At 37.2% G+C, this 24,935-nt stretch overlaps 1 protein-coding gene across 4 annotated transcripts in view; it reads right to left on the reverse strand.

Moving 5' to 3' along the window:
- Window positions 1-24,935, reverse strand: part of Rev1 (REV1 DNA directed polymerase) — a 71,843-nt gene that overhangs the window by 34,653 nt on the left and 12,255 nt on the right. For all 4 annotated transcript variants that reach the window (XM_057751168.1, XM_057751169.1, XM_057751166.1 and 1 more), the window contains exons 2-5: window positions 14,221-14,284; window positions 13,318-13,447; window positions 7,566-7,734; window positions 952-1,104 (exon numbers count right to left, since the gene is read on the reverse strand). In XM_057751168.1, the coding sequence (XP_057607151.1) occupies window positions 952-1,104; window positions 7,566-7,734; window positions 13,318-13,447; window positions 14,221-14,274 (506 nt within the window). In that variant the 5' untranslated portion in view covers window positions 14,275-14,284. The remainder of the gene's footprint in view (window positions 1-951; window positions 1,105-7,565; window positions 7,735-13,317; window positions 13,448-14,220; window positions 14,285-24,935) is intronic.

Genomic DNA, 24,935 nt, shown 5'->3' on the forward strand with positions numbered 1-24,935 from the left:
AAGAGATATAGTGAAACATATATTTAAGCAACTAAAATTATGTGTACTTGTATTAAGAAGCCAGATCTTAAAGGTAAATTTAAAACTGTCAACAGAAATAAATTTAAAAAGAAATCTATTTTCTACTTGTATTCAGGTAAGGAAAACAAGATGTGGATTTTCATCATGTTATTGGTGTATTTTCTGAAAGTATTTTGAAGATTCACAGTTCAAAGTGTATTAAAAAAAATTAGAGTAGAGTTCTAAATGATATTAGTTAAATAACAAGTGACAAGAACAAAAAAAAATTACAAAAGGCAGTAATAATGGATCCTCCCAGGTTAGATTCCTTATCTTTTAGAAAAAATTATATCCATCTCCCTAAGCAAGCAATTTAATAGCAAAGGAGAAGACTAGGGATAATGAACCACTTGATGTACAAGTTAGGGCAATACAACACTTTAACTGTGAAACCAATTAACTCAAGATTACTGCAATTAAAACTTAAATCATTATCTATTTTTAAAAACAAATAATAAAGTCTAGGTTCACTCTACAGCTATAACTGAGAATCGATAGCTAATATATTTATATACCTAAAATAACAAATTTTTAATTTTTCAAAAGTAATATGCAAATGTAAGCATTTTCATTATTTTGCTATGCACACAGAGCATAAGTTGGTACAGTTAATTGGTTTTTGGGGAAAGTTAACAATATACAAAAAATTGCTTATGAGGAAATACTTATTTTCATAAAAAAATCACAAAAAATGAGATGTACTAAGAGAATCTAGTATAATTAGAAAAACTTGCAATGTATCTCTGAAACTTTATTACAAAACTAGATAATTTATAGGAAAGACAGCTCTGCACGTATTTTAAGACGATTATTAAAACTGAATTCCCAGTTTTTATATTTACTCACTGCTAAAATCGTTTTTTGTTGGTTTTCATATCTACACAAACTTACACCCTGTTGTTGAGATGTTTGGCTATATTGCTTGGACCCGGCACTGGTTCCTCATGCTTGCAAACAGAACTGAAGTTGAGACTCTTTTGTGCACTGGATGGCTTGCTGTATAGCTGATAGGGAATGTAGGACAAGAGTCTCCCAGCCTTGATGCTGAAACAAAAAGGCAAACCAATCAGTTTCACAATAGGTGAAAATGAACATCAAGAAGTCAGAGAGTTAAGGGTTTCATTAGCAACAGGTCATGTTTCCTATTATACTTCTCCTATTTCAGTGGTTTTAATATATATTAGATATATTAGGAGGGCTAACTGAGAAGCGAAGGACAATGGCACTGGGTTTTGATCCTACTGCATGTACTGGCTTTGTGGGAGCCTAGTCTGTTTGGATGCTCACCTTCCTAGACCTGGATGGAGGGGGGAGGACCTTGGACTTCCCACAGGGCAGGGAACCCTGACTGCTCTTTGGACTGGAGAGGGAGGGGGAAGAGGGAGAGGGGAGGGGGAGGGAAATGGAGGAGGTGGAAATTTTTAAGTAAAAAAAAATTTAAAGTAAAAATTAAAAGAATTTCAGGACAAAATGAAGAATTTCAATATCAAAATAATGAATAATTTATATTTTTGTGTGTGTGTGTGTACCAGAGTTGTAAGAGACAAATTATTTGATATGATCTTTAGGAGGGCAGAAACATGTTTCTACAGCTCAAACACAGTGACTACCAATGTAAGTGAACTCTGGTACTCTAGAGCTGTAGAAACAGCTTGAGAGAAAAAAGCAAACTTTGTGGGAAATAACTAAACTGTGTCAACCAATTTTTAAAATTGACCCAACAACTAAAACACAGAAAATATATCACCCTTATGAGACACTCTACAAATCAAACTAAGTATCTGTACAGCCTATGCCTTTGTGTAATTATACTGGAATATATTTAATAATCCTACTGAATGTACTGCAGATTATATCCAAAATGTTGAAACTACTAAATCACAACAGTAAAGAACATACAGCTATAACGTATTTTAAGTTTCATTGAACTAAATGGATTATCAAACTATATCAAAATTACAAGTTAAAAAAATAATACCAGAACCAAAAATTCTGAAGCTAGACATTTATTTACTTTATTCTTTTTTTTTCCCAGGTTTTTTGAGACAGAGTTTCTCTGTGTAAAAGTACTGGTTGCCCTGGAACTCACTTTGTAGAGCAGGCTGGCCTCAAATTCAGAGATCAGCCTGCATCTGCCGCCCAAGTGTTGGGATAAAGGTGTGCACCACCACCACATGGCTATTATTTTATTCTTTATCAAATCAATTTCCCCTTTTATAATTTATGGTCTTAATTGCCAAACTATGGATTTACCCACTTACAGTTTTCTTTATGAACACTCACCTACTCCCGCATCCTCAAGCACAGGTACTTAAATGGAATCCTTATAACCCTCCACCCTTTTCATCATGGGCGATGAGAAAGGGATAGCACAAAATCACACCCATGTATACAAGTAGGGAGTGGGGTCAGTCTTAAGTGCTGGCCACATGAGTATGAGGACTTGAGTTTGGATCTCAAGCACCCACATAAAAAGTCCACTGTATAATCCTGGCTCTAGGAAGGCAGAGGCAGGAGGATTTCTGAATCTTATATCAGCCAGTCTAGCTGAAATGGCACCCAGGTTCAATGAGAGACCCTGTCTTTAAAATATAAAACAAAACAAAAGGGCGCCTTCTCATGTTTCTTACCTAACATCAACTTTTCAGCCTTTTACATACATACGAACATACATGAACAGGTACGCTGACAGGCAACACAATATTTTTCATATTTTTCTCATAGAATCTAATATTTACTGTTTTCTGCTTCACTTAAACACAAGGAACTCTATATTATAAACTATTCTTAACAAAAGAAAAAAAGGGAGGAGAGTCTAAATATTGAAATCAGAGAAGAGGTTATGTATTCTTCACTTTAACAGAAAATGCTACTACATATTTCCTTACAACAGTGAGTTTTCCATGTCATTTGATATTAAATTCTGGTCCTCAGTTAAACAAACCTGACCATTCCTGATCTCCATGTTCAGGAGTGTTAGCACTTAGCACAGACTAGCCTAGAACTCAAAGCCCTCCTGCCTCTCTGAGTGCTGGAATTTTAAGTACAAGATATCAGGTCCACCTTTAATGAGCCTTGATTCCTGTTTTACCTTCCATGTAGTCTGGGTAAAATTTTCTCTCGAAGTAAACTTTGTGTCTCAAGTTTTCTGAATCATTTTGTGTGTGTGTGGGGGGGGTGGGTTCAAGACAGGATTTCTCTGTGTATCATTGGAGCCTGGTCACTCTGTAGACCAGGCTGGCCTCAAACTCAGAGATCCACCTGCCTCTGCTTCCTGAGTGCTGGGATTCTAGATGTGCACCACCACTGCCTGACTCATATCCTTATCAACTGTTAATAATTTAAAATAAGCCATTACAAGCAAATTTGAAAATTTTTTCAAAAATTAAAATAAATATTCCGTGCATCTGTAACAGCGCTTTATTTGCATGCAAGAATTCTACAAATCAAATGTTGTATAGATCTGGTCAATGTTTGTAGTCATTCTCGATCAGAAAACCATCAATGAACACCTGCAAAGTCATTCAGGTATGAACATTCCCTTTTCAAAAGGAGACTTCAGATAACAAAGGGTCTAAGTATATGCCAAGAAAGTAACTACTAGTTACCTGACCATTAAGCAATCTCCCCCTCTCTATCCCTCTCTTTAAATGAGAGAAGATTTCTCTGTGTAGCTCTGTAGACCAGGCTGGCTGCAAACTCACTCAGATACACCTGTCACTGAAGACCTGAGATTAAAGGCATGCGCTGCCACCACCTGGCTCATTAAGAATCCTTATATATCCAAAACTGAAATCCAGTGCTGTGGGATAATGCTCTTGTACACTGTGAAGATTTGTCATTATTATTGATTTAATAAAACGCTGACTGGTAAGTAGCCAGTCAGGAAGTATAGGCAGGACAACCAGAACAGGAGAATTCTGGGAAGAGGAAAGGCACCAGACAGATGCAAAGGAAGCAAGAAAAGATACTAAGCCACAGTTAAGAATTATGGGCTAATTTCAGTTTTAAGAGCTAGTTAGGAATAATCATGAGCAACAGGCCAAACAGTTTATAATTAATATAAACCTCTGTGTGTTTATTTGGGCTGGGGGACTGGGCAGAACAGAAACTTCTGTCTACAATCCACTTTGCAAACCCTCAATCACCTAAACTTTCCAGTTACACATCAAGATATCACAAGCTTTGAAAAGAACAATATAGGTACAGTTTCCTGCTCTTTGTCCTATATATAGTACACATTGTTTTCTTCATTCTTTATGCTATGAAGAGAACATATATTTTACGTGTATGAATGCTCTGCATGCATGTGTCTGAATTGCATGTATTCTCGGTACTCATGGAGGCCAGAAGAGCGTGCCAAATGCCTTGAACTGGAATTACAGTTATGAGAGCAGCCAGTACTCTTACAGTTGACCCTCCAGCCCAAGAGCATAATTTCTAGTAGGGTACCACCTATAAATGGTTGATAGACACCCTGAAACTCTGGTGTTAATCTAGCAAAAATAATCTCAGAATAATGTTGTAGTGATGCAAAATAATGTACATCAAGATTAAATGTGGAATACACACTTAGATTTATATTGACTACAGTTACAAGCCCAAGTTTTAATCCATGTCAAGTATGAAATCTACATTATAAGTACATTATAAAAAAGTTAATATAGTACTGCTTGAGGATTTAGGAGGAAAAAAAGGATAAGCCTTGGGACTCAGTCTTGCTAACAAACTGCACTGAGTTGGCATAACTTCAAATAAAACAACACTTTCACCTCTCCCCATCCAGACACAATGTATGAACTTAACCACAGGAGACTGATTCCCATGGTAGGAAATAGAATACGGAGATTCTAGCAAAGAGAACCAAAATCAATCAGTAAAACACAGGACAAACTTTATTTGTGCTCCCATGCACATGACAGGGTAGATGGACCAGTAGGATATGTCATAAAAACATCTCTAAACTACGTTTCAAAGTTCACATTAAGTTTGTCTCATGGAAACAGCAAGACAAATATTTCAGTGAAAAATCGAATACTTTAATGTACACAGACCTCTCATTAAAGGACTCCCCTGTCTCTTGGAAGTCAAGGCATTATAATCACGTCTGTATTAGCTCAGGTTTAATGACACACTTAGGGGATTCTAATAAAAGCAACACTCGAAATACTTTTAAAACTGCTCAAAGTTAAAGAGAAAAACCAACTACAGAAATAATATGTACCAGCCATTAAATAACAAATATATGTGACAAAAATCTCATTTATATGCTGCTGAGATCAACATGTCTACAAGTAGTGTACAAAAATAAAAGTTCTATATAATTTAACCAAATCTATTTCATGCTATAATGACATACATTTGGGATTTACTGTATATACTAAGACTGATGCACCCACACATAAGATACATGTGAAAAATAATCGAGTTACACCGGAGTCTACTCTTCTATTCCAAGCCCAGATAAATGGTATGGTGTAGATTAGACACACACAGGAGTCAGAAAATCTGATTTCTAAATCTAGCTCTATTTCTTGGGTTACTGATTTTACCTTCTTATCCAAAAATGAGACCAACAGGCCATCTAGGTTACTTATAGTCATTTAAAAAGATGGTTGAGCACTAATTCTAAACCTTAATAAAACCCTGTTTTAAAATGTGTAACATCCCAGCTGCTTTACCTATTGTGCTATCTTCTTAGCTGTATTCAGCAAGGGCTGATGAAAAGAAAATAACTATAATAATGAAAAACATCACTGTAAGCAGAAAAAACCCCACTCAGCAAGAGCTCTCTCATCCCTGTTTCTCCTACTGTCAAGTTTCCCTCCATCTTTTGAAATCAAAGTGTTACAAACTCACATTCAAAATCTAGCCAGGGAAGAAAATCAGAACTTCCTGTGACAACCCATTTCTTCTCTGGAGTGAGGCTAATTTCTTACTCTGATTTAGTACTATAAGGAGACACATGGCTAAAAGTTACGATTTTCAATCCCACATAATAGAACACAAGAAGGAATGAGTGGGATGGTCTAGGGATAGGCCTTCATATTTAATTTCCCCAAAATTTTCAGACCTCTTAATCTGCTAGATATGGCTCACTTTCTAGTAGTAAAAGTGTTTTTGAACTTTTAGAATTTAAATTCTGTTATAACAGTTTACAGAATATAGGTTAATGACAGTAGCTTCACATAACCACAGATACATATATAACATCAGGTTTTTGTTTGTTAGAGAGTTAAATGTGTGTGTGTGTACATGTGTGTAGTTATAAGTGTGTGTCTGTGTGTCAAAGAACAACTTGCAGGAGTCAGTTCTTGCCTTCTACCACGTGAATCCATTGGGACCAAACTTAGATGCTTGGCCTTTATCTGCCGAGCCAACTCTTTGGCACCCACATTCTTTTACAAAAGAGGAAGCAAAGGTTTCAAATAAATGTATAAAGTTTCTAAATCCAGATTATATGGATAGAGAATTATTCGACTTAAAAATGAACTGAAACGTATGCCCAGAGCCCAAGGATAGCTTTTTCTACTATCAAGGTGCCTCCCTCTCTCTCTTCTGTTTTTCAAAACAGGGTTTGTGTTGTAATAGTACTATATACTACTTAGTTTGCTTTCTATTGCTGTTAGAAACACAATAACCAAAAGCAATTTGGGGAGGAGGGAGTTATTTCACCTTGTTTCCATCATAAAGTGAAGTCAGGGCAGGAATTCAAGACAGAAACTGGAGGCAGGAATTGAAGGAGAGGCCATGCAAAAGCGTTGCTTTGTTACATATGCCAGGACCACTTCCCAGGAACACACTAGACTTCCCAGAGTTTACACTAGACTGAAAATGTTCCATTTGCCTATTGCCAAGCTGATGGGGAGAACATCTGAACTGAGGTACCCTGTTCCCAAATGTCTAGCCTGTGTAAAGTTAACAAAAATTATCCGACATAAACACAATAAAAAAAGATACTCTGGATGAAACTGACTGTAAAGTCTCTCCTAATAGAAAGAAAGCTTCATGAGGGAGTGAGGTACAAAGAATTCTGCCCTAACACCTAAGTACATACATATTTGTTCAACAGATCATAGTTGCTTCCTGAGGCTTGTTTGTATTATCTCCTCTGCTTTCTGACTTCTGATGCTGCAACACATGAAGCTACAGTTTTGTATCTGAAATGCCCTCCAAGAATTACCTTGTGTTTAGACTTAGTCAGCAGAAACATGTTATTCAAAAGGTAGAACCTTTAAGAGGTAGGGCCAGTTTTCCAACAGAAATAATAAGCACTGTAATATATTTTTGTTTGTTTTTTCGAGACAGGGTTTCTCTGTAGCTTTGGAGTCTGTCCTGGAACTAGCTCTTGTAGACCAGGTTGGCCTCAAACTCCCAGAGATCCACCTGCCTCTGTCTCCCGAGTGCTAGGATTAAAGGCGTGCGCCACCACCACCCGGCCAAGCACTGTAATTTTTAAAGAACTCAATAGGCCAAACTAAAATTTAACCAACAATTAAACTTACCTTTCCACAATCCATTCTGGTCGAATTACTTTTTCCCCCTTTAATTCTTTAATTTTGGCATTAGGAAGGTTTGTAGCAATAATGTGTGTTGTTTTGGATCTAGAATAATATACATGGTATTGACCTCCATGCAACATCATTAGATTTCTCAATTCCTCAGCAGAAGGATCTGTTAAAAAAAAAAGGTATTAAAATACATTAATAGTTTAATGTACAAGGGGCAGAATGTTAGATTGAATAATCCCTTAAATAGGAGAGCTTATAGAACATAACTAGTTCACTTTCCCCCTGGCTATGCTGGGAGATAAAATAACAGAATGATTGATAAAGCTATGCTGCCTTGCACATTATTTTCTCCTGTCTGCAAGAGACACCAAAACAAAAACATCTACTCTTAAGAGACATCTAGAAGAGCAAACAAGTGCCTCAAACAAGAATCAAATACTAATAAGGCAAATGTTTGAAACATTTTAGAACATTTAACATTTTTATACTGAGATTTCATGTTTTTGGAAATTAACTAGCACCACCACTCTCTGTCTTCTCTACCTGGGGGTAGCTCTCCTGCCTTGACCCCTCCAAACCCAAGTCTCTGATACTGTGAGTTAAAATACCTTTTCCCTATCTCTTTAAGTTGTTTTCATCATGACTCTGTTATATAAGCCTAAGAAATTCTAAGAAGCCAACTCAAGCCTGCGCTCTACATGAAGTCAGATAAACAAGCATAAGTCTGGTACAATACATGTAATACAGGTAAAGCTGGAATAGGGCTCAGCAGCCGGAAGGCAGTCAGAGAGGGATTCCTTAAGGAATAACACTTTGAAGGGATGAGCACATCAAGAGAGAAAGTAAAAGAACAGAAAACCAAAGGTTCCAAGGTGCTCTCTAGTCTACCAATTCACAAAATGGGCTTTCCTGAAAGAAAAGATATGAAACTCAGGTTTCAAACAAAGTATTTCTAGCAATAAGAACATACACTTAAATACCATAGACTGGCTTAGAGAAAGGAAAACTCTGATTTAACCTGGGTCTTCATGGAAACTCCCAAAACCAATTCACAGAAAAGGGAGTGAAGGAAATTTTCATCAGAGGCTAAGAACAGAAACAAAACTTTACAAGTACAAAGACAGATTCATAAAAGCTGAGTCAAATTTATCAACATATTGACAAAGATTATAAAATTTAAGAGCAAGAATCCAAGTAAGACTATCACGCCTTTAATCATCACTCAAAGGCTTCCTATGGCATTTTTCCCTTTGTTCACACCTAACTCACAGATCATCTGTTGTAAAACCCAACCATCTTTCCAAACATATTTCCTAGTATTCAAAGAGAGTCTAAAGTATATTTTTTCAATCAGCTAAAATAGAGTAAGTTGAGGAGAAGATTCACTGGCTAGAAAACACAGTGAAGACGTCGATTCTACCAACTCATCTACAGGTCTAACACTGGTTATTATCCTAGCCCTAGCAAGGTATTTTGTACACATTAAATTCTGTTCGGCATCAAGCCTGACAATCTGAATCTGACTACAGAGATGCATGCGATAAACTGAAGAACAACTGATTCCTAAAAATTGTCCTCTGACCTCTAGACCTCTACAAGCAACCTCCAAACAACAAGTAAACATAAATTTAGAAAAAAGCAAACTTTTTTTTTTTTTTTTTTTTTTTTGGTTTTTCGAGACAGGTTTTCTCTGTGCTGCTTTGGAGCCTGTCCTAGAAAACTAGCTATTGTAGACCAGGCTAGTCTTGAACTCACAAGAGATCCTCCGGAGTACAGGAATTAAAGGCGTGCGCCACCACCGTCTAGCTTAGAAGTTTTTTGTTTTTTTTTTTTTTTAATTTATTATGTATACAATGTTCTGTCTGTATGCCTGCAGGCCAGAAGAGGGCACCAGACCCCATTACAGATGGTTGTGAGCCACCATGTGATTGCTGGGAGTTGAACTCAGGACCTTTGGAAGAGCAGGCAATGCTCTTAACCTCTGAGCCATCTCTCCAGCCCCTTAGAAGTTTTTTTTAAAAAGTTAAAAAAGTGGCTAAATTGAAACTTACTATTAAAATTATATTGACCCAGCAAAACAATGTCAAGATGAAAAACAAAAAACCCTGAGAAGTTAGCAAACCACAAGCACAACAGTAAGACCTAGAATATGTTTTCAAAAATCAAAAACACCATGGAGGGGGGAGCTCTTAAAAAAAAAATGAAAAAAAAATGTGCTGGGCATGATGATGCACATCTTTAGTCCCACCACTCAGGAAGCTGAGCAGGTGGAACTCTATGAGTTCAAGGCCAGCCCAGTCTGCAGAGTAAAGTTACAGGACAATCAGAGTTTTGGAGAAACCCTGTTTCAAAATATAACAACAACAACAACAAAATACTACTACTCCAAAATTGACATGAAGATGGTTTAGGAAAGATATAAATGAATGAATGAATGAATGAATGAATGAATAGTGAACCAATAAAAGACTGTCTGGTAAACTACAAAGTCTGAATATGAAATGTACTCCCTGAAGAGCCATGCACTAGGAACTCGGTAGCTAGTTGGTAGAACTACTTGTGGAAACTGGAAACTTTACGAGATAGGAGAGTATTCCGGGACGTAGTATAGTCACTGGGGAAAGGCACCATGTCCTTCCTATGTCTTCTGTTTCCTGAGCTCCACAGGGCACAGCTTCTCTCCCAGGCCATCCTACTGTCATGTTTCTCCCCAAACTTCTAAGTCCATGAACCAACAAACATCTTTCCTTCTTAAAACTGTTACTTTCTGGAATTATGTCTTATCCATGAAAGTCTAACACAATAACCACAAAGAGAATGCAAACTAAAACCACAATGAGGGCTAAAGTGACAGTTCAGTTTAATAATGTACTTGCAATGAAAAGGATCTATGTAAGTTCCATTTCCGGAACTCATAGGGAAAAAAAAGGCAGCCAGTCCAGGTGGCATACACTTATAACTCAAGCACTAGGGAGACAGCTTGGGCTCTTTGGCCAACCAGCCTTGTTATTTAGCTAGCAAATTAGAGAGTAAGACAATTCCTTCAAAAGCTCTTATGGAATAGCTGAGATTGTCTTCTGGCCATGATATACCAGAACACATCTTGAAAAACATCCACAAAATTAATAAAAACCAAGGACAGTGAGGATTTGAGCAACTGGAATATAAACTCAGGGTTAATGCTTTATCCATAAAACTTACAATTACAACCAGCATGCTCTGCCCTCACTAAGCCAAGCAAGCATGTCAACTGATTAATACTTAATTTTAACTCAGTAAACCTCTCCTGAAATGGTTAGGTCTAGTCACCACTTTGGCAACAGTACAATACAACAGTTAGGAAAATTTAGCTGTTACTTTTATATAACAGTGAACCATGCAAAGGTTTAATGAGTGCTAATATTCAGATACATTAAGAGCCATAACCCCAGAGGAACAATGTGAAATCATCTAAATCAGTATGAAGACAAACAGACAATTGATGTGGGACTTCCCTCTGTATGCTGTGATTATTACCATTAATGAATAAAGAACTGCTTTGAGCCTATGGCAGGGAAGAACAGAACTTAGGTGGGAAAAACTAAGCTGAATGCTGGAAGGAAGAAGGGCAGAGTTGGATAGACACCATGGAGTCACCAGTAGAAACAGACATGCTGAAACTCTGCTGGTAGGCTACAACCTCGTGGTGATGCACAGATTAATGGAGATGGGTTAAATTAAGATGTAAGAGTTAGCCAGTAAGAAGCTAGAGCTAATAGGCCAAGCAGTGATTTGGCAGTTTCTGTGTGATTATTTCAGGTCTAAGCTAGCTGGGCAGCCGGGACGAACAAACAGGCCCTCCTTAGACAGACAATCAAGCAAAAGTGATGTATGAACAGAGACCTTCAACTATAAACAGGTATCAGGCAGCTGAGCAGCAGGTTAAAAAAATAATACTGACATAAATATTAAGAACTATTCACTGTAAGAGGAAAAACATACACAAAAAATGATCATAAAAAGACTCAAAGAATTAAGAAAATTTTGGAGAGCATAGCCAATGACAAAGGACAAGTGCTAACTGATCAAATACCTAGGTTGGATAAATGAAACCCCAGGAAGAGGTTACTTCATGTCAAAAGAAAGGAAAATAAAATAATTTGGGGGAAAAAAACAAAACTTGATGGGACAGACACAATACATGTCCAAAAGTGGGTGCATAGCCAAGTCTTGAAACAGGAAGTTCACAGCTAAAACTGTATAAAAAGTAATTAGAATTTCAAGTCATTCATCTCCAAATTACAAACAAGAAACTACTCATCCATTCCAGATATTAGATTCAGTAAGAGCAGATACAGCTGGTAGAAGAGACAGAAACAACAACGAAAGGGTAAGTGAATACCATTTCTAAACTGAGAATTATGGCCTTTTCCTTACCTTCTTTGGCAACTAAAATGTTCTGTTACGTGTATACCCTTTTACAGACAAATATGAACATCAGATTCTTTCTCTGGGAAATCACATACACACACCCTAAAGGACTTCAGGGCCAACACTGATCTTGAGACCCTGCATGAAAGCACCTAGAGGCCATTTCATCAAACTATAAATATGAAGCCTAGGTTGCAGTCAGTCTAAGGTGCTGGAGGTCCCGAAGCTGTGAGACAACTGCCAGGGAGAGTTACATACAAGGCGTGGAACCAGCCTATGAGAGAGATATTTTACAGACGAAAAAGCTGGAGGGTGGATTCATCTAAACCTTCCTAATGCTGTGACCCTTTTTTTTTTTTTTTTTTTTTTTTTTGGTTTTTTCGAGACAGGGTTTCTCTGTGGTTTTGGTGCCTGTCCTGGAACTAGCTCTTGTAGACCAGGCTGGTTTCGAACTCACAGAGATCCACCTGCCTCTGCCTCCTGAGTGCTGGGATTAAAGGCGTGCGCCACCACCGCCCGGCTGCTGTGACCCTTTAATAGTTACTCAGGTTGTGGTGACGCCTAATCATAAAGTTAATTTCGTTGCTACTTTGTAACCAATTTTAATACTGTTATGAAACGTAGTATAAATATCTGCTTTCCGATGGTTGATGGTCGTAGGCAACCCTGTAAAAGGGTCTTGACCCACAGGGTGGGAACTGCCAAGGCAGAGGTTTGGTGTTTATCCTACTGTGTCTGTCAGTCTTGTTTGATGCAGCATTTCTTTACTATGATCCCATTCCTCTTTGTAGGAATATTCTGTGCCATTGTATGTTGAAAGTGACCTGCTTTTAGAATTCATGGGGTATTACTGAGTCTGTGGAACACTATAAAGGCTTTCGAAGTTGGATTAAATGAACTTTGCATTACTATAGTGACTACTAATCTTTGATGAACAGGAATGGAATATAGTGGTTTGGATGAGAAAATCTCCCATAGGCTCAAATACCTGAACACTTGTTAGGTTATAGAGTACACCTTGCTGAGGGCAGGCTCTGAGAGTATGCAGACTAGTCCTAATTCTAGTTCAAGCTCTTTGCTTCATGTGTGAGGTTGAAAATGTGATCTCTCAGCTTCTTGCTTCTGCTATTGTGCCTCCCTGACAATGAGTCTCAACCCTCTGGAAACAAGCAAAAATAAATTCTTCCATAAGTAGCTTTGGTCATGGTATTTTACTAGAACAAAAGAAAAGTAAACATACACATGATAAATAATTGAATAGAAGTTAAAAAAAAAAATCTCAATCCTAAAAGGTTCATGATAAAACTGGGTACCAAAAAAGTAAAAATAACTCAACCTGTGTATCCATTGACATAGATGGCAACTCCACTAAATATTGCAGATGGTGTCCCATCCTTCTTCTGCTTAGCAGCATCTGACCGGAACTGTTCCTCCAGCTTCTGGACTTTGGCAGCCATGTACCCACCCTACAATTCAAGAAAAGTGCGGCACATCAGTCAACAACAGTTAACACCTCCCTCCCACAAACTTGTAACTTAAAAAAATGCACCATGACATGTTTATGAACAGTCTCTTTTTTAACCTTAAAATAATTTGCTTCACTGTTTTGATTATGTCTTTAAAGTAAAGCTATAGGTGACAGTTTATAGTGGCACAGTTTGTTCAAACTGCAAATGACTTGTTTTTACTGTTTATTAAAATTGTACATGCTCACTATAATTGTTTTTCAGAAAATAGATATAAAAAGAAAATTAAGATTGTTGTAACCCCATTTACTAACATTTTGGAAGGCTAATCTCAAGCCTTCTTTCTATGTCTCACAACACTAAATCAGAATCATATGCAATATTCCTTTATTACCCACTAATTCAATCAAGGCTATCATCCCAGGTTAAAACATACAAAGCTAAGTAATAACTGCAGTGTTTTACTATATACAGATGATTAACTGACAACACCCTACTTAGTGGATACTTATATATTTTTCCTGTTTCTCAGTATTATTAGCATTAGTGAGATAAACTGTAATAAATTGCTGTGTGCAAGAATATTTACTTCCTAAGGTCAAAATTCTTGACAGTAAAAGGAAGTTTAAAGGTTAGAGTTTATCAACAGTGTTAAGGTTTTCAATACATTATAGAAAACAGAGTTGGTATAAAGTCACATGTTATACTGTAAGCCATATAATAAACTAAAAGAAACAAAAATTATCTAGACATTTAAATATCTTTAAACACACCCATTTTTCCCAGCCATCATTTTCAGCTCGCTTCCTCCATCCACCTCGCCTCATGGTGGAGCTTCTGTATCGGGGAGAAAAAAAAAATAAAGTCAATTTTATTCCGTAATGTACTCTTCATTGGTATTTTATCAAGGAAAATAGGAAATTTAAAAATTTGAATGTCCAATTAGTGCAAGACAAAAGTATAACGAATGCCAAGTAAACTTTTTCAAAATCATTTTCAGATTGCTAAGTGAAATTTGCCCATAAAACATTCCCCTTACAGGTTTAAACACTTTTCCACTGTGTGTGAAGGGTAGTTGGGGGAAAGATCTAGGCACACTCAATACAACTAACACAACTCCACTTACTTGTTACCACTAATTAGTTCAACAAGCTACTAAGGTTATTTCCTCTTTCATCTGTCCTATAATGGCTCTTAAATTGTGTCATACTAGACATTCAAGAGTGCATACACAGCTTAACAAATCTGTCCTACAAAATGCCCCCCAAGAAGTTCATTAAAAGAATACATCATAGGGGAATGATTATCCCGAAAACAAATTAATAGATCTGGCATTCTTTTTTAAAATAATTTTTATTGGGGCTGGAGAGATGGCTCAGAGGTTAAGAGCATTGCCTGCTCTTCCAAAGGTCCTGAGTTCAATTCCCAGCAACCATATGGTGGCTCACAACCATCTGTTATGGGGTTTGGTGTCCACTTCTGGCCTTCAGCCATACAGACAGAATATTGTATACATAATAAATATTTAAAAAAATAATAATAATAATTTTTATTTTATGTCCATTGGTATTTTGCTTGCATATACGACTGTGGGAGGGTGTCACAAGCCCTGAACTGGAGTTACAGACAGGTGCAAGCTGCCATGTGGGTACTGGGAATTGAACCCTGGTTCCCTGGAAGAGCAATTATCTCAACCACTAAGCCATCTCTGCAAGCCCCCAATCTGGTATTCTCAAGGCAGCACTTAGTCAACTGTACCATAAACCACCAAGATTATCAAATGATGTCTTGTCTCGAGCTTCAGGACAGTTAAATCATTCTTAAGTCAAAAGAGGCACTAAACGAATCCTTATAAAGTCGAATTCTTCTAGTTCTATAGTCAGGCAGTGGTGGGAGGCAGAGGCAGGTGTATTTCTGTGAGTTTGAGGCCAACCTGCTCTACAGAGCTACTTTCAAGACAGCCAAGGCTGTTACACACTGTCTCAATCAGAAAAAGGAAACCAAACCAAAAACCAAGTTGGGTTATCACTGTATTTTATTTTTCATAAATTAATACTTATGATTTTTTTCTTCAATTACAAAAATTATGTGAAGCCATATGTACACTATCAAAGTCAAATTAGTTTTTGTGTGATTTATAAGAATCATTAACACTTAAAACATATTTTAGCCACACAGATTAGCAGATACTTTGTTTCAAATACTCCTAGTTCTTGAAACATCCTATGATTTGGTTTCTCTTGCGGACATTTTATTAATAACATATTGTACACATAAAAAATGACTAAAAGATATCCAGAAATTGTCAGCTAAGTTCGAGTAGTGAGACATACAATTTAAATGTTTCAAGAGCATATGCAAAGTGTCCTGAGAATAAATCACTAATTCTGCAGACAGAAGAATTTTGCTTTTAAAGTTTAAGCTCGAGGTTGGTGCATGGGTGTTCAATGATGTATTCATTACCAAACCCAGAAATGCCATCTTTCTCTTAAATGTTTACTCCCCTTAAGTAGCTGACTTTGCCAGTCCTAAAGATTTCACCACTTAAGAGTCAAAAAAAAAAAAAAAGTAATACAAAATTCCTGGTGTCAAATTCTGAATCAATACATTTTTTTTTTTTTTTTTTTTTTTTTGGTTTTTCGAGACAGGGTTTCTCTATGGCTTTGGAGCCTGTCCTGGAACTAGCTCTGTAGACCAGGCTGGTCTCGAACTCACAGAGATCCGCCTGCCTCTGCCTCCCGAGTGCTGGGATTAAAGACGTGCACCACCATCGCCCGGCTACATGTGTTTTTATAAGCAAATAACTTGGGAATTCTGGCTACTATATGCTAACATGTATAATCACAATAATTAAATGCCAGTTTGGACTGCATAGAAGTTCCAGGCTCCAGGCTAGCCTGGGATACAGAACAGGAAATTATCTTCTATACAGTAGGTGAGAACAAAGCAAGGGAATAAATAGTGCTGTAATGAAATCCAAGGTGAAGATTTCCAGCATCATGGACATCCTCAAGCAGAGATAACAACAGGTGGCATTGCCACTTGATAGCCTCTACTATAAGGCCAAGCATAAAGACATATAATGGGATCAAACGATATGTGCATTTATTAACATTTCAGTTGATATTCATTATCCTAGTCAGGGTTATTATCTCTGATTAAACATTATGACCAGTAGCAAATTGAGAAGGAAAGCGTTTATTTGGCTTACACTTCCACTTTGTAGTCCATCACTGAAGAAAGGTGATACAGGAACTCAAACAGAGCAGGAACTGATGGCAGAAACAGTGGGAGAGTATGGCTTACTGGCTTGCTCAGCCTACTTTCCCAGGGATGGGATCACCCACAATGAGCTGGGCCCTCTTGCATCAATCATTAATTTAAAAAATACCGTACAGACTAGTGTACAGCCTGATCCTATAGAGGCATTTTCTCAATCAAGGTTCCTGTCTCTCTGATGAATGTACCTCATGTCACGCTGACATAAAACTGGCCAGCATACTCATATAATACACTTCATATTTCACTGAGACCAATAAAAATCTTGTTTCATATACTCAAATATTATAATGGAAATATAAAAAATTGCCATTAATTGTACAAGTGATTGATTGGGTAGTCAATAAATACCTGTTGAATAAAATCAATAAATTTACATATGAACTATAAAACATGGTAACAAGAGAAATACAATCCAAATATACTGTGGTCAAATCTTGGAAAAGATACTGTATTTCATCCTAGATACCATCTATTTATCTTGCTTTAAAACATTCTTCCACACCAGGTGTGATGGCACACACTTTTAATCTCAGTATTTAAGAGGCAGAGGCAGACATAGTTTTCTACAAGGCCAGCCTGCACTACATAGAGACTTTCAGACCAGACAGGGCTACATAGTAACAGCCTATTTCCAAGAAACTCTTTTTCCAAGACTTGAGAAATGGTTCAGGGCCTAAGAGAACACATTACTCTTGCAAAGGACCAGAGTTTGGCCAAAGCCACCACATCTGGCAGCTCACAACCACCTCTAACTCCAACTTCAAGAGATCTGACTTGAATTTCTGCATGCCACCAGCATCTGTGTTCACATTTGCACATGCCACCCCCCACCACCAAGCACATGCCACACACATACAAATACATATAACTTAAATAAAAACATGAATCTTTAACAAAAAATCTGAAAACTCACAAATTCTGTACTAATAGTTTAACAAATAGTATTACCATAAAAATCTCCTCTCCCAAGATGGGTACAGACAAAACTGGCAATTGGACCACATTTGAGACCAACTAGAACCACATAGTAGATGGGAATTAACTACAAATCACTTACAGGATTGGTAAGATGTTGTTAAACAAGGAAGATGCTAAGGAAATATATTTTTATAAGGAAATATATTTTTATAAGTTATAATGTGTCATGATATAAAAGCATAAATTTCTGCTAATCTGTAAAGATCAAATAAGTTGTTTATCAATGTCTCTGCATGTTTACCTATAGAAAGCTTCTCCACTCAAAGAAACTGGCTTATTTAAGCAAATAAGACTCTCTAAAGAGAGAAGAACAATAGATCAGGATAGTAATAACCTAATATAATAGTCCTCAAAAAAAAAAGGTTGTTTTTACCCTCTGTTCTAAGCAACATTCTGAGTTACGGCATGTTCTCTTTGCTATGCCTATCCATAAAGAAGAATGGCCTGCACTGACAAGTCATCAATTATCAAGTTAGACTTGTAAATGAAAACCACCTTGTTTTCAGGTGAAACTCTTGCAGATTGGGGTTTCCAAGCTAATTTCACAGTGTGTAATGATCTTGGGTAAAGTGCAAAAGTTCCTAAAACTTTATACAAACTAAAATAGTTGTAGACTATTTTATCTCTGTATCCTGCGACATTAACACAGAAAAGCTACCAATAAGGGCATCAAAAATTAAATTCAAAAATGAATAAGGTATAAACTCATGAATATAAAATACCCTTATTCCCAGCATTTGGGGTATGAGCTCAATAAACTTTAAGAGTTATTTATTACAGTACTCTACCCTTCCAGTTCAGAGTGAAAATCAAATTAGAACATACTTAGAAGTCTTTGAAAACTACATAGTGCTAATAATACTTAAAATGAGCAGCCAACCTCTACAACACAACAGAAAGGACTTAGCTATGCTAAAGTCCGGTCAGGGACTGCTAACTAGTTATGATACAGGGTGAGCGCAAGGGAGGTTCACACTTTAAACCCACCTTTAGCAGGCCTCTTTTTTAAATTTTGGATTTAGGCTCTGAATAAGGAATTCTCTCAAAGATAAAGAGTAAAAATAAATGCCTCTTGGAAGACTGGATAGATTTAAACTAATCAACTAAAAATCTCAGTTCTTGCTTGTTTCCATGAGACCCTATAAAGGAAGCCATAAATGCCAACCACTTAAAGGTTCTGCAAACTAAAACTTTAAGGAAATATTAAAAAAAAAAAATTAAAAAAACAGCTAAATTAGTGACTATCAAATATAGCCATGGTCAGCATGCAGCAACTTAGCCAAGTGTGGCAAACAGAAGCAAAATGCCGAGTAGCTGGGATTTGAAATGTTTACAGAAGAAGGCTTCCTGATTTACCCTGTTCTAGAAGTCTCACGAGAGCCTGCTTGCTTAATCTGTATGGAACAGGATTATGTAAGCCTATGTTCCTCTTGCTGGCACACCAGTAACAGCTCATTCTATATTTCAATGTGCATGTCAAGAGGCTGTTCACACCCCAACAAAAAACTTCATTTTATTTGCTTCCCATGGTTATTGCTAAATTTTATTTTTGTTTATTTTTTATTTTTCTTACACAGGGTGTATTTATTTAGCCCACAATGGCATGAAACTCACAGCTATCCTCCTAACTCAGCCTAAGTTCTGACATTAGTCACATTTGATTCTTTTTTTTGTTTGTTTTTTGTTCTTTTTCGAGACACAGTTTCGCTTTGGAGCCTGTCCTGGAACTAGCTCTTGTAGACCAGGCTTGGTTGGCCTCAAACTCACAGAAATCTGCCTGCCTCTGCCTCCTAAGTGCTGGAAGTAAAGGCATGCACCACCACTGCCTGGCCACATTTGATTCTTAATTTTAGTATTTACCAAAGGAATGATCTTCATCAAGAATAATAATTTTCATGCAGAGTGGTATTTATTTTTATCTATTTATAAAAAAAAATATACTAACACCATAATAGTTCATCACACCCTGGCAAAAAATCTCCCAAATACATACGTATCATTAATCTGATGGTTACATATTCGTAACTCTAAATATGTGAGCAATTAAATTAATGGAACTGAAGTGTGATGGTACACATCTGTAGTTTCTACACTCGGAAGACCGCGGCTGAAGGACAGCCAGTTTGGGTTACCGAGTAGCAGTAACAGCAGTTGGGTGGAGAGAGAAAGGAAAAAAAGGCAAGCAAGCCAAGTGTGGTCAATCACACCTGCAATCACAACACTCAGGAAGCTAAGGCAGGAGGATTTTGAGTTCAAGCCAGAAGAAGCTTGCTATGTAGCCAGATCATGTCTCAAACAAACCAATAACCAAAGTAAATGCAATTGCCTTTGAGTGACTTTTATTAAGTCTCATTACTACAGTCATATTCAGAAATAAAGTGCTATCTTACCTTTATTTAAGGGTCGTAAGAGATATTTGCTGACTAAATAAAATATATAATGAATTAATGAATGTACACATTTCAGTAACAGGACATAATTCAAATGTGATACAAATACAAAGAAAGTCACCTGTGGCCACCCTATTTCTAGGAAAGGCTAAAATAAACTTAACTTGGTTTGGGCTCACTCCCATCTCTCTACTCAATATCTTTCTTTTTTCCTTACCTTAGCCATCACTTTTCTTTCTTTTTTTTTTTTTTTTGGTTTTTCGAGACAGGGTTTCTCTGTGGCTTTGGAGCCTGTCCTGGAACTAGCTCTGTAGACCAGGCTGGTCTCGAACTCACAGAGATCCGCCTGCCTCTGCCTCCCGAGTGCTGGGGCCATCACTTTTCTACTTACGCATTTGCTTACAACTGAAGACCTATTTAACAGCTTAAAGTATAGTGGAACCCAGGGGTATCTGTATTTAAAAAGACCTCCCCATAAGAAATCAATGGGGAAAGGACCTTTTAAATGAAATAGTGTTACTGAAACTGGAATATCATGTGCAAAAGAAGGTAGCCCCTCAACTTACACTCTATGTAAAAATTCATTCAAAATAGATTTAAAAATGGATTTCAAGAACAAAAAATTTTAAACTCTAGAAAGAAAAATAGGTGAACATTTGACAGCTGATTGTTACATCCAGATCGTGGGGTCCCCCCAAAATCACTACAGAGTCTGCACTCATATGTAAAAGCAAAGAGCCTTTAAGCTTAAACTTGGACTCTCTGTATGTTCAACGTAGCAGTTGAGAGCAGAGAGGGATATATATACACATATATAAATAATATCACATATATATCATATAAAAATACGACATATAATATCATAGTATGTATATATATGTAGTATATATATGATATATACATTATGAAAATTCTATAATAAAACCATTATTATATGCTAACTACAAAAAGTAAAAACTGGGGCAGAAGAAGTGGCTCAACATTTAAAAACACTTGCACAGAAAAAAAAAACAACAAAATACAAAAACAAACAAAAAGCTTGCACAGGACCCAGGTTCAGTTCCCAGCACCTACATGGCAACTTAGAACCATCTGTAACCCCAGTTTCAGGGGATAACAACCTCTTCTGGTCTCTGCAGGGACCAGGCACACACACTGTACAAATACATACACTTTGCCAAATACTCATACACATAAATCTGTTTTATGATAAAATTGTCAAAGAACGCCGGGCGGTGGTGCCGCATGCCTTTAATCCCAGCACTCGGGAGGCAGAGGCAGGCGGATCTCTGGGAGTTCGAGGCCAGCCTAATCTACAAGAGCTAGTTCCAGGTCAGGCTCCAAAGCTAAAGAGAAACCCTGTCTCGAAAAACCAAAAATAAAAAAATAAACCTGTCAAAGAACACAGTAGTAAAAAGACAACTTATAAAATAAGAATATCTGAAATCATATATTCAATAAAATATAGACTATTTAAAACTAATTTATCATTAATGACAAAAGCAATCTAATTAAAACTAGGTGCAAGATTTGATGTACAGATGGCCAATAGCATATGAAGACAAGTTCACATTTACCAATCATACAAAACCCCCAAGGAGATGCCTCTTCACATTCAAAGGGAGAGGGTACAGAGGAGATTCTGATTGAATCCAGAGCCTTGTGTACCCCAGGCAAGCACTCTGCCACTTAGCAACATTCTCAACCCTTAGTTTTATGAATCGGAGTCTATGTAGCCCTGATAGTCAAGAACCCCTGATCCTCTTGCTTTCATCTAACAAGAAAGAAAATAAATGTTGAAACCGGGAAGATACTAGAACCCCTTGTGCGCTACAGGCGAGAATGTAAAACGATGTTTCTGCTGTGGGAAAAAGTGGCAGGAATTCAAAGCATTACAGTAGAATTATATTATCTCTCTGTGCACTTCTGAGTAGGATAACAAACAGATTTATCTATACACCCATATTCACAGCAGCAGCGTTCACAATAGTGAAGATGGAAACAACCCCAAAAGTGCCTTGGCCTAAAATGACATAAACAAAAAGTGGCATATACACATACAAAATAATAATAAATAATATTTAGACTTAGGAAATTTAACATGATACAAGTCATAAAATATAATGCTAAGCAAAAGCAGCCATTTGTAAAATTAATGAAGATAGCATAGTATTTAAAAAGCAAAGCAGAAAAGTTAAAGAAAAAAGGTAAATACTCCCATTTATACCAGATACTTCAAGTAGTTAAATTTAGAGACTGAAAGTAGAATGGTGTTTTGAGGGTGAGGGTAATAACAGGAAGCACTTTCAAGATGAAAAGAGAGCCGGGCGATGGTGGCGCACGCCTTTAATCCTAGCACTCGGGAGGCAGAGGCAGGCGGATCTCTGTGAGTTCGAGACCAGCCTGGTCTACAGAGCTAGTTCCAGGACAGGCTCCAAAGCCATAGAGAAACCCTGTCTCGAAAAACCAAAAAAAAAAAAAAAAGATGAAAAGAGAACAAGAGATAAATGGTGGGGACGGATGCTACACACTGTACTAATGTTGCTGAACTTCACATTTAAAAATGGTTGGGACTGAAGAGATGACTGAGTAGCCAAGAACACTGACTGCTCTTTCAGAGAACTGTGGTGGGCTCCATCGCCAGCACCCACATGATGGATCACAAATGTCCCAGGGGGTATTCTCTTCTAGCCTGAAGCTACCAGACACAAACGCAAAACAACTTGACTCATAAAATTTTAAAAATTAAAAAACTTCAACAAAAATGTTCAGTTTTTATGTTTTAAGTATTTTAGCATAATTTTAGAAACTTTTTTTTAAAGCAGGAAGTTAGAAGCATGCCACAGGAACAGAGACTCTCAAATAGGAAGGTGGACAGCACAAAGCTAGGCAAAGAGTCAACCTCTCCAAGAAGTGTGTGCAATAGTGCCTATGACTTTTCTTGGAATCAGGGGCAGCGGGAGATCAAACACAGGCAATTTACAAAGACCATATGCTGCCCTTAGGAGTGGCTAAATAAATGGAATACAAACCCACAGGCCTAAAAGAGTTTTCAGAGTGCCTGTACCAATATACTCTTATTTTTTTCAGAGAGTAGAGGTTTTAACACCAGATCAATGACCTTCTGAGATGAATTTAAGTACAAATGTACAGCTGCTTTTTATGGCTTTTTTACACTCAACCACAAAGACTATCAATGTCTCAGGGTTATGATTCTCAAATTCCAAAATTTTAAGAGCAGTACAAACATTCTTCGATTCCATACCTCATGAAGCATAGCAAATCTAACCTATATATTAATGTTAGGTTAATTTGAAGGAATATACATCAAGCTACTTAAAGTGAAAACAAAAGCTATGCACCCAAGTGAAAGGCCCTAGTAACTATTTCCATAAAAGCACAAATACTAGCTTTCATTTCTAGACTTGTCTTGAGGGATTCTAAACCAAGATAGCATGCATTCTAAGATGAGTGTTATGTGTAAGATACCCTTTAGGAAAATGTAAGTAGTACAATGCCGGGATGCTTTAGTCAAGTTTTATACTGACTACCTCTCCCGTTCTTTAATTATGAGTTTCCCCTCCCCTGCCACCTTCAGTATTCTGTGATTTTTCCCTCTACTAAAATATAGCAATTCCTATACTAGATGAAATACCTTTTTTCTTTTAGGTTTTAGGTTAGGGTCTCCTGACACCTACCCTAGTTTCCAAGCAGCTGGGACTCAGACAAGTGCCTCCACACCCAACTAAGGCACATCTTGATCAACAGCAGGTGAGGACTTTACCAATTAGAGTGGCTACAAGCACTCTTCAAACCAAAACTAAACTAAGAATGGTATTTGGCCTTGCTCAAATCCTTTTCTGAAAGTGAGCCTGATCTATCCTTTCTTGGGAATGATGTAGAAAGTCTTTCTGTATATGTGTTGCTTTTATTGGTTAATGAATAAAGAAACTATCTTGGCATGTGATAGGACAGAATAGAGCTGGGGGGAACTAAAGTGAATGCTGGGAGGAAGAAGGCAGTCAGGAACACCATGTAGCCGCCACCAGGAACAGACTTTACCCAGTAAGCCACAGCTTCGTGGCAATACACAGATTAATGGAGATGGGTTAAGATATGAGTTAGTCAGAAATACGCTTAAGCTATTGACCAAACGGTATTGCATGGTTTGTTTGATTATTTTGGGGCTGAGCAGCAGGAAACAAACAAACGGCCTCCCTACAACATTTGGAGTATTGTTAGACTCCTCCCATTATTGTCTGGTGTTCATGAAGTTCACTATCATGTTGACAAAATATTCAGTCCTATGTATTTCTTATTAAAAACAATTTCCCCTCTTTTATTTGTATTAAAGCATAATTTGTAATAAAAATTAGAAAAATAGTAACAGGGAGAAGCAGAGCAAATTACCCATGTTTCTACCTTATAAAAAATTAAAACTTTGTAGTTTCTTTCTTTCAGTATTTCTTTTCGAGACAGGGTTTCTCCATAGCTTTTGGTTCCTGTCCTGGAACTAGCTCTTGTAAGACCAGGCTGGCCTTGAACTCACAGAGATCCGCCTACCTCTGCCTCCCGAGTCTTTAAGTATTTCTTAACTTATTAGCATTTAAGTTCTTTACACCAACTATATTTTATTTCAATACCTTTTTCTAAGGAGGGATTCTTTATCTACAACTGATCTTTACTAACTGCCTTCTAAGATAGAGAAGCTAGAATACTGAAGAAGTTAACTGACAGTTTATGATATAAAATCATACTTTTGTTTTTAGAAATGGGATCTCACTGACCTGGAAAGTTCCCAAGATGCCCTAAAACTCATAGATCCACAGGCCTCTACT

This window comes from Chionomys nivalis, chromosome 19, assembly GCF_950005125.1.
Source record: "Chionomys nivalis chromosome 19, mChiNiv1.1, whole genome shotgun sequence".
Classification (NCBI taxonomy): Eukaryota; Metazoa; Chordata; class Mammalia; order Rodentia; family Cricetidae; genus Chionomys; species Chionomys nivalis.